General features: G+C 42.8%; 1 protein-coding gene across 11 annotated transcripts in view; it reads right to left on the bottom strand.

Moving 5' to 3' along the window:
• The window catches only part of UNC80 (unc-80 homolog, NALCN channel complex subunit), a 168,882-nt gene that overhangs the window by 87,505 nt on the left and 70,483 nt on the right, over nt 1-10,894 (bottom strand). For all 11 annotated transcript variants that reach the window (XM_083702366.1, XM_083702367.1, XM_083702365.1 and 8 more), the window contains one exon: nt 9,902-10,074. In XM_083702366.1, coding sequence (XP_083558492.1) covers nt 9,902-10,074 — 173 coding nt within the window. The remainder of the gene's footprint in view (nt 1-9,901; nt 10,075-10,894) is intronic.

Raw genomic sequence — 10,894 nt, forward strand, 5'->3', positions numbered from 1 at the left:
AATTGACAGACGCAGCAATTGGAGAAAAGGAAAGTGAGGTTTATTGCTGAGCAATAATTGACCCAGTGGAATCTTTTCCAAAAGACTGGGCCCTGAGCCCTATCGCCCAGGGGCTTTTATACCTGAGTACATACATCACAGATCACAGATACAATTGCGAACGGCAGCAAAATAAGCTACTGAGCGCATACAAGCCTTGCTCCTGACCATACAAAGAGTTCTCTCCCAACTTCTGCTTTTTAGTTTGAACACCAGTCCGACCTATCCCCCAGATTTATAGCAAGGAATAGAAACTTAGGGTAAAGAGGAACTTCGGCTGTTGAGCTCCTACGGACCATCTGCTATAAGGGACATTCTGCGGTTTCCTGTTTCACTGCTCAGACCTTGTCTGGACAAGGGGGGAAATGTGCCAGCACATCAGATTTATCACTTCCCCCTTTCTTGTTCCGTGAGATACGGAGAGAACAAGGAGATACTGGGACAAAGTTCATTTTGGATTTCTCAGATCTAAGTAATTTGCTATTAGGCTAAGCAGAAGCTTTCATGATTCAAACATGGATTATAAAATCACTGTAGAAATATCTGGTTATATGAATATATTGATAACTGATAACTGATTGTATGGATAACTGATTATATGAAAAGCATAAGGGTAAAATTCCTCCAGGTCCTGCTTCACAACAACGATGAAAGTCATAGTCCATGATACCTGCCTAGGGCTACCACTGGAAGCCTTGATGGCACCCAAAGGCATCAGACTGAAAATTCCTGGTCTAGAGCCTCCAGGAATAAAAGGTGCAAAGACTTTTTCATCTAGGTTGACCTGAATGCTGCAGACATTTGGATCCAACATAGTAAGCAATTCAGACTGGAGCAGTTCCTAGCTCATAAAACATTAGGCCAGTTCACCTTGGTTTGGCACTATAAGAACAAGCCATGTGCTCACATTCCCCCCTTCTTTTGATGTTCCCTGTCTCAATTCAATTAGCAACTTCCTGATTTACGGCAAACCATAGTTACTGGTGTCACAATCGCAAGTACATTTTGAAATACTCACCTTGTTTATCGTTCCTCTTATCTCTTCTTGTGATGTACATTTTAATTCAATTTTGTGCTAACTGCTGGATTGCGTTCTTCAAATATGACAGGACACTTTGCAATAAGATCTATGGGTTGTACTAAACTAAGTTTTACTCAGAGTAGACCCAGTGAAATTAATGTTACTAACATAGTCATACCCATTAATTTCAGTGGTTCTACTTGAAACTTACTTGACTACTGCCCTATGGTTTGTGGCAAATCCACAACATGAGTAATAATAACCTCTCCACAACCTCTCCAGCTGAACCTCTCACTTGCAAAGGCTACATATTTAATTTCTTAATATGATACATCCCCAAAGTCCATTAATTAAAAAGTTAGAGAGACCATTGCACAGGTATTGGCTCCATCAGCCCTTGATTCTCCTGCAAATCCATATTTGATGAAACAGCTATGGCCCAGAAGAGATTATGTCACGGTGTATTTATTAGTTATTAAAGTGCGACAAGATCTTCTTTTGTGTTTTTAAACACACACTTGTTGGTCTGGTTATAAAACGTGTGTGTTTGTGTGTGTGTGTGTGTGTGTATCTGGGAGGGAGCCTGGTTCTATTAAAATGTTACTGTGTTGATTCTGATGACCCTGGGGTTACATCTACTTCCTCCAATGCAGACAAGAACTTGCATGCTGGGGGTCTCTCTACAGACAACCATGCCTATCACGCAGTTAGAGGAAAATCACTCAACATCAAGGGCGGGGCTAAAAGTGCAGCCCCACTAACTCCATATTCATACACATGTGAGTAGCACATGAATGGGGTTCTGGTTGTCTTCTAGCACCTATGTAGGGTTACTTCCCCGGCCCACAGAACCTTACCATGCAGCTGTGGGTAAAAATGAATATATTCCTTCTTTGAAATTATCCTGTCTTTCTGTCCCAATATGAGACACTCAAGGCAATTCACAATGAGATCCAATGCAAAATGCAAAACAACAATCCACAAAAAACAACCCAACAGAATTCAGTAAGACATAAAAAATGTTAATAAAAATGAAAAACAAAAACCAGCATATAACACCAATCAAATAATAAGAGAGAACAAGAGCATTGGGTGGAGGAGGGCAAGAGAACAAACTTTAAGTATCTAACAGACGAAATGCCTGTCCGGACAAAAACGTTTTCAGCTTGGAATGGAAAGTCTGAATGCTATAGTGGAAGCCAAATGAATATTCCAGGGCAGGGCATTCCTTCATGGCAAAAGGTGCCTTAGAAGACATTCCCACCAAACCAGCCTCAAATGCAAACAGGTCCTGAAGCAAGTCCATATTCTACTTTGTTCTATTCATTATATATACATACTGTATTTTTATGCTGTGAAACGGCCTGAGACCTACGGGTGAAGGATAGAATACAAATTTACTAAGTAAATAGCAACAGCAACAATAAGACTGCAGAGAGCCACCAGGCTCGCCTGGTCAGATTCTGAGTGTTCATGTGCCAAGCAGTTTGCTGTTGTTTAGTGGGAGAGAGGGGCATGGAACAGAAGAGTACATTTAGAAGACAACCTTGAGTTCAAAACTGAGAAAAACTACTGTAGAGCATGAGGGGTGAGGGAACCTGTGGTCTTCCAAATGTTGTTGGACTACAAAACCCATCATCCTTGAGCATGGTCATGCAAGCTTGGGCTGAGAAGTCCAACAACATATGGATGGCCATGGGTTCCTCGAGTTCTAAATCAGGTTTTCCCGCCACTGGACAAAGTGTTTTAATAAATGTGCTTGGAACTGGTCCAGCACCTTCATGTGCAAATAGCACATTTGAGGGGTGTTTTGGGGTGACATAATGCAGGGAGCATCTACTCCCATGTCATGCCCCTGATCAGAATTCCCATGGTTCATTTTCCTAAAGAAATAGGTATGTGCAGTTCTAAGCATGCCAAGTTAAACATGCTTTAAACTGTAAGCTTTGGTTTGTCCCTGGTCTGCTCAAAAGGAGTTCATTGCCTGGCAACAAGGCCCTTAGTTCTTGATTGCATAATTAGTTCCTGCAGGATCTTATGCCTAAAGAGATCTCTCAGTCAAAAGGACTTGTGATACAAATTCCTGTTGACCCATCCTTACACGTAAAGCAAGTGTTCAGAGAAAATTAGCATGCTGAATGTCAAGGTATTATGAAAATACCCTGCAATAGCTTACCTTACACCCAGAGCAATCTGAAGAAGCAGCGAGAGAAAGATGAAGATGTGTGACAGAATGGGTAAGGATGGATTCACACCACAGAGAAACACACCACAAATGAGGAGAAATGAATCAGCCAGGAGATGCATAGCTGAAAAGAACCACAGGTTACCACTCCACTCGCGGTCAACAACAGAAAGCAAAACATCGCCACAAAGTTCTAACAAGATGGGCACTTTCTTTGAAATTCTGCTTACAAAATGGCCTCCCCACTTCCTCCATTACAGTTCTTTCGCTGCTTTTAAATATGGCAAGATAAAACAAAGGCAAAACTGAACTCCCATTTAAACACTTTGGACACAGGTCATCCAGTAGAGCATGAGACTCTTTATCTCAGGATCATGGATTCGAGCGCCACATTGGGCAAAATATTTCTGCACTGCAAGGGGTTGGACTAGATGACCCTTGTGGACCCTTCCAACTCTACCATTCTATGAGTCCAGGTGCAGGGCAGGCCTAACTAAGCACTGTGGGAAGGAGGGACAGCAGTTTACTCAGCCCTAGAGGTTAAGGAGAGGGAAGCAGCCCATAAGATGAAAACTGAGGTTGAATTTGAAGAATGTGCTTGAAGGTGTTTATACAAACTTATTTCCCTGTATCTTTTTGGCGTGCCCATGTGCGATTTGCAGCAATTGCCGGAGAAGAAGCAGTGTTCTGAACACCTGCCACTCGCCCAGGCCCAGAGAGGGTGCTTGTAATTTGAAACTCTTAATACTTGCAATTTGAGAAACAGGGATGTTTGCCTACTCATGCAACATGCTTACTTGAGAACAAATCTCATCATCCCTTAGTCCCTTGCTGGTATTGTCTATCCCTGGGCAAGAAAAACCACATGACACAGAATCCATCGGATAGACGGGATAGTGGGAGCCTGTACAGTTCACAAGTTTCCTAAAAAGGCATGAGCCAGGCTCCAGACAAAATGGGAATGGGGATGGGTGCATAAATGCTAGTTGTCATTTGTGTATGCCTACGATATACTGGCTGTAAACAAAGCCACAATAATACCTATGGAGCTTAAACAAAGAGACCTTAAGAAGCTATCAATCAATTTTCAAAACAGACAAGACCTTTTATTTGGCAAGGGGAGCGGGGGTGGTATGTGACCTGTTTGTACCTGGTCCAAACAAATAGTGCTTGGGCTCTGGGGCAGGGAGGCTATTTGGATGGATGAAAGTCATTTTATTGATTCTGCAGCCCCTCTCGCCTCACTCCCCACTTTATATATGGAAGAAGATATGTAGCTTTGAAGTTGTGATGGTATGTAGGCCCTTAGAAATGAGGCTCTGCAAAGACTAAAAAAAGGATTCCAAGAACAGAGCCCCCCACTTTAAATGTTTTAATTGATTTTTAAAAATACTGTATGCTGAGAAATAATACTGGTTGAAGTGAGCAAAGAAGCGCCAGACAAAAATATAAATAAAAAACGCCCAGACCTTTGCCTACAAAGTGCAGAGCAAAAGGTAAGTGTGGATAAGCCCTGAATCTTTGTTGTTGTTTAGTCGTTTAGTCGTGTCCGACTCTTTGTGACCCAGTGGACCAGAGCACGCCAGGCACTTCTGTCTTCCACTGCCTCCCGCAGTTTGGTCAGACTCATGTTTTTAGCTTTGAAGACACTATCCAACCATCTCGTCCTCTGTCGTCCCCTTCTCCTTGTGCCCTCCATCTTTCCCAACAGCAGGGTCTTTTCCAGGGAGTCTTCTCTTCTCATGAGGTGGCCAAAGTATTGGAGCCTCAGCTTCACGATCTGTCCTTCCAATGAGCACTCAGGGCTGATTTCCTTAAGAATGGATACGTTTGATCTTCTTGCAGTCCATGGGACTCTCAAGAGTCTCCTCCAGCACCATAATTCAAAAGCATCAATTCTTCGGCGATCAGCCTTCTTTATGGTCCAGCTCTCACTTCCATACATCACTACTGGGAAAACCATAGCTTTCACTATACGGACCTTTGTTGGCAAGGTGATGTCTCTACTTTTTAAGATGCTGTCTAGGTTTGTCATTGCTTTCCTCCCAAGAAGCAGGCGTCTCTTAATTTTGCGGCTACTGTCACCATCTGCAGTAAAATCTCTCACTGCCTCCATTTCTTCCCCTTCTATTTGCCAGGAGGTGATGGGACCAGTGGCCATGAACTTCGTTTTTTTGATGTTGAGCTTCAGACCATATTTTGCGCTCTCCTCTTTCACCCTCAATAAAAGGTTCTTTAATTCCTCCTCACTTTCTGCCATCAAGGTTGTGTCATCTGCATATCTGAGGTTGTTGATATTTCTTCCGGCAATCTTAATTCCGGCTAGGGATTCATCCAGCCCAGCCTTTCGCATGATGAATTCTGCATATAAGTTAAATAAGCAGGGAGACAAAATACAGCCTTGTCGTACTCCTTTCCCAATTTTGAACCAATCAGTTGTTCCATATCCAGTTCTAACAGTAGTTTCTTGTCCCACATAGATATTTCTCAGGAGACAGATGAGGTGATCAGGCACTCCCATTTCTTTAAGAACTTGCCATAGTTTGCTGTGGTCGACACAGTCAAAGGCTTTTGCATTTTCAATGAAGCAGAAGTAGATGTCTTTCTGGAACTCTCTAGCTTTCTCCATAATCCAGCGCATGTTTGCAATTTGGTCTCTGGTTCCTCTGCCTCTTCTAAATCCAGCTTGCACTTCTGGGAGTTCTCGGTCCACATACTGCTTGAGCCTTCCTTGTAGAATTTTAAGCATAACCTTGCTAGCGTGTGAAATGAGTGCAATTGTGCGGTAGTTGGAGCATTCTTTGGGATTGGGATGTAGACTGATCTTCTCCAGTCCTCTGGCCACTGCTGAGTTTTCCAAACTTGCTGGCATATTGAGTGTAGCACCTTAACAGCATCATCTTTTAAAATTTTAAATAGTTCAGCTGGAATGCCATCACTTCCACTGGCCTTGTTATTTGCAGTGCTTTCTAAGGCCAATTTGACTTCACTCTCCAGGATGTCTGGCTCAAGGTCAGCAACCACACTACCTGGGGTGTACGAGACATCCATATCTTTCTGGTATAATTCCTCTGTGTATTCTTGCCACCTCTTCTTGATGTCTTCTGCTTCTGTTAGGTCCTTACCACTTTTGTCCTTTATTATGGTAATCTTTGAACAAAATGTTCCTTTCATAGCTCCAATTTTCTTGAACAGATCTCTGGTTCTTCCCATTCTGTTGTTTTCCTCTATTTCTTTGCATTGCTCGTTTAAGAAGGCCTTCTTATCTCTCCTTGCTATTCTTTGGAAATCTGCATTCAATTTCCTGTATCTTTCACTATCTCCCTTGCATTTTGCTTACCTTTTCTCCCCCCCCCCCTATATTTGTAAGGCCTTGTTGGACAGCCACTTTGCTTTCTTGCATTTCCTTTTCATTGGGATGGTTTTCGTTGCTGCCTCCTGTATAATGTTACGAGCCTCCATCCATAGTTCTTCAGGCACTCTGTCCACCAAATCTAAATCCTTAAACCTGTTCCTCATTTCCACTGTGTATTCATAAGGGATTTGACTTAGATTGTATCTTACCGGCCCAGTGGTTTTTCCTACTTTCTTCAGTTTAAGCTTGAATTTTGCTATAAGAAGCTGATGATCTGAACCACATTCAGCTCCACGTCTTGTTTTTGCTGACTGTATAGAGCTTCTCCATCTTTGGCTGCAGAGAATATAATCAATCTGATTTCGATGCTGCCCATCTGGTGATGTCCATGTGTAGAGTCGTCTCTTGTGTTGTTGGAAAAGAGTGTTTGTGATGACCAGCTTGTTCTCTTGACAGAACTCTATTAGCCTTTGCCCTGCTTCGTTTTGCTCTCCAAGGCCAAACTTGCCAGTTGTTCCTTTTATCTCTTGACTCCCTACTTTAGCATTCCAATCCCCTATAATAAGAACATCCTTCTTTGGTGTCACTTCTATAAGGTGTTGTAAGTCTTCATAGAATTGGTCAATTTCCGTTTCTTCAGCACCAGTAGTTGGTGCATAAACTTGGATTACTGTGATGTTAAAAGGTCTGCCTTGGATTCATATCAAAATCATTCTATCATTTTTGAGATTGCATCCTAGTACTGCTTTCGCATCCTAGTACTGCTTTTCTTTGAGAATCCCTGGAGAACAGACGAAGTCCCGGCAGACTGGAGGAGGGCAAATATTGTCCCTATTTTCAAAAAGGGGGAAAGAGAGGACCCAAATAATTACCGCCCAGTCAGTCTGACATCAATACTAGGGAAGATTCTGGAGCAGATCATTAAGCAAACAGTCTGTGAGCACCTAGAAAGGAATGCTGTGATCACCAATAGTCAGCATGGATTTCTGAAAAATAAGTCATGTCAGACTAACCTGATCTCGTTTTTTGACAGAATTACAAGCCTGGTAGATGAAGGGAACGCAGTGGATGTAGCCTACCTTGATTTCAGCAAGGCATTTGACAAGGTGCCCCATGATATTCTTGTAAAAAAGCTGGTAAAATGCGGTCTTGACTATGCTACCACTCAGTGGATTTGTAACTGGCTGACTGACCAAACCCAAAGGGTGCTCATCAATGGTTCCTCTTCATCCTGGAGAAGAGTGACTAGTGGGGTGCCACAGGGTTCTGTCTTGGGCCCGGTCTTATTCAACATCTTTATCAATGACTTGGATGATGGACTCAAGGGCATCCTGATCAAATTTGCAGATAACACCAAACATGGAGGGGTGGCTAACACCCCAGAGGACAGGATCACACTTCAAAATGACTTTGACAGGTTAGAGAACTAGGCCAAAACAAACAAGATGAATTTTAACAGGGAGAAATGTAAAGTATTGCACTTGGGCAAAAAAAAATGAGAGGCACAAATACAAGATGGGTGACACCTGGCTTGAGAGCAGTACATGTAAAAAGGATCTAGGAATCTTGGTTGACCACAAACTTGACATGAGCCAACAGTGTGACGCAGCAGCTAAAAAAGCCAATGCAATTCTGGGCTGCATCAATAGGAGTATAGCATCTAGATCAAGGGAAGTAATAGTGCCACTGTATTCTGCTCTGGTCAGACCTCACCTGGAGTACTGTGTCCAGTTCTGGGCACCACAGTTCAAGAAGGACACTGACAAACTGGAACATGTCCAGAGGAGGGCAACCAAAATGGTCAAAGGCCTGGAAACGATGCCTTATGAGGAACGGCTAAGGGAGCTGGGCGTATTTAGCCTGGAGAAGAGGAGGTTAAGGGGTGATATGATAGCCATGTTCAAATATATAAAAGGATGTCACATAGAGGAGGGAGAAAGGTTGTTTTCTGCTGCTCCAAGAAGTGGACACGGAGCAATGGATCCAAACTACAAGAAAGAAGATTCCACCTAAACATTAGGAAGAACTTCCTGACAGTAAGAGCTGTTCGACAGTGGAATTTGCTGCCAAGGAGTGTGGTGGAGTCTCCTTCTTTGGAGGCCTTTAAGCAGAGGCTTGACAACCATATGTCAGGAGTGCTCTGATGGTGTTTCCTGCTTGGCAGGGGGTTGGACTCGATGGCCCTTGTGGTCTCTTCCAACTCTATGATTCTATGATTCTATGATATGCCTGTTGTCTTTGTCCATGGAGTTTTCTTGGCAGGGATACTGGAGTGGCCTGCCGGTTCCTCCTCCAGGTGGATCATGCTTGGTCAGTTCAGCTGGGCAGCACGTTTGGTCAGTTCAGCTGGGCAGCTTTCTACATGCATCAGTTATTAGACAGCAGCTAGATTCAGGGCTTCACGTTTGCCCCTTCATGGATCACTGCCTTGCCGTGGCGAAGGGGCTTGAAGAACTCAGAGAAGCTAGGAACTATGCCGAGCAGGGCACCCAAGATGAACAGGTCATAGTGGAGAGTTTTGACCAAACGTGAAGCCCTGAATCTAGCTGCTGTCTAATAACTGATGCATGTAGAAAGCTGCCCAGCTGAACTGACATGATAATGCTAATGAATTGTAAACATGTGTGCATGTGCAGAAATACACGCCATGCAATACAAGGGATTTTAAATACCAAAGCAGTGATTTGAATCACAATCGCTGTAAAACCAACCAAAGGCACAGAGGGTGAATGAGATGCAAGGAAAGCAAGAAGAACAAAGTAGCTGAAGCAACTGCAAGATTGAAAAATCATCATCTATGCTGGGCTTGGATCATCTAGGCCTTGGACCCACAAATCACCATTCAATGAATAAGTCATATACCAGAAAGCTTTGAAGACTCCCCTACCCTTCTGCCCCCCACAGTGAATTACTTGAGACTCACAGCTACGGCTTGCTTCAATTATTTATAGCATCAGCTGAACATCTCTGTGGAGTTAAAGTAGTTGGAGTCATATATACCAGTCTTCTGTTTCTAAGACATTTATAGAGGCTTAGTAATAGTTGTGAAATATGGACCCTTAAAGAAATCTGAATATTAAAAGAGCTGTTTTCTTTAGGTGCAGCACAAATCTAGTAATTCAAATATCGTATCCAGGTATATATTTGCAGATACACGAAAATTTCCTTGTTTGTACTTAGCATTTATTGCATACTTTCCTTGTGTGTTTTTAAAAATCTCTTCCCACTTCACATCGCAGCTTATGCATTATTGAATTATTGGTTGTGAAGTGTGTTCAAGAAACATCATGCAGTTACTTACAAGATCGAGGGCAGCTGCCAGGATAGAGGCATCAGGGATTGTTCCTGGCTCACAGCAGTTTAAGAGAAACTGAAAGCGCTTCATGCCTTGTCTTATTGCACCCAAGTTCACCACGTTCTTGGATTTGCTTCCTTCTTGATTGGAAGCCAGGTGGTCATCATAGGTCTGACAACCTTCAAAAAGAGTACAAAAGGGGGTTGTGGGAGAGAGGGGAAAGGAAGGCCACACAAAAGTTTAAACATAAAATGGTCTTGCAAATGATATTGGAACATGTGAGTCTTATCTATTTGCCCCTATGCACGACCATCAGACCCTAACATAAGGATTGAGATATGCATGAGGATTATCCATCACTGCAATGATATCTCTGAAGTCTCTCAGGACAAAAAATCATCTTAGCTAGCAATGTGGAAAATGAGAAAATACTGTTTTATCACAAGTGTTCTCAGTTCCATTGGAGTTTGATAGCCATTGATCCACAACTCTGAAAGCACATTATCTGCAATGGCTGCTGCTTAAATGCGGCAGTCATAAGGCAATATGGTTACTCCATGGGAACACAATTTTCAAAACCAAGAAGAGGCTTTCAGAGCCTACTTTCAGCATGCAGATTACTGAACACCAGTAGAAATTTTGCCTCCTAAAGTTAGCTATGATCAAGTCAGACTGAATCAAAGGAATAAGTCATGACTAAGTTAAATCCTATTACTTTAAGTCATCTGTGGCTACTATCTGGGCTACCTGAATGAGAAGGTGGAGCTCTTAAGTGTAGCTGGCCTCTACAACCAAGGCAAAATCAAGCCAAAGATGGATGCTGGCCCCACTGATCAGGTGGTAGGTGCCATGAAAACGGGTGCAAGAGAAGTAAAAGGTTGGGAAAGTTGTTCCTGAAGCACCACCGAAGGATGAAAGCAAAGAACTAAAGTAAAGGGCGTGGGTGCATTGTTTGACCTCAGGTCCTCATGTTGCTATAATTTTGGGTTGTATTATTTT

Source organism: Podarcis gaigeae (genome assembly GCF_964106915.1).
Source record: "Podarcis gaigeae genome assembly, chromosome: 1".
In the NCBI taxonomy this organism is placed as follows: domain Eukaryota; kingdom Metazoa; phylum Chordata; class Lepidosauria; order Squamata; family Lacertidae; genus Podarcis; species Podarcis gaigeae.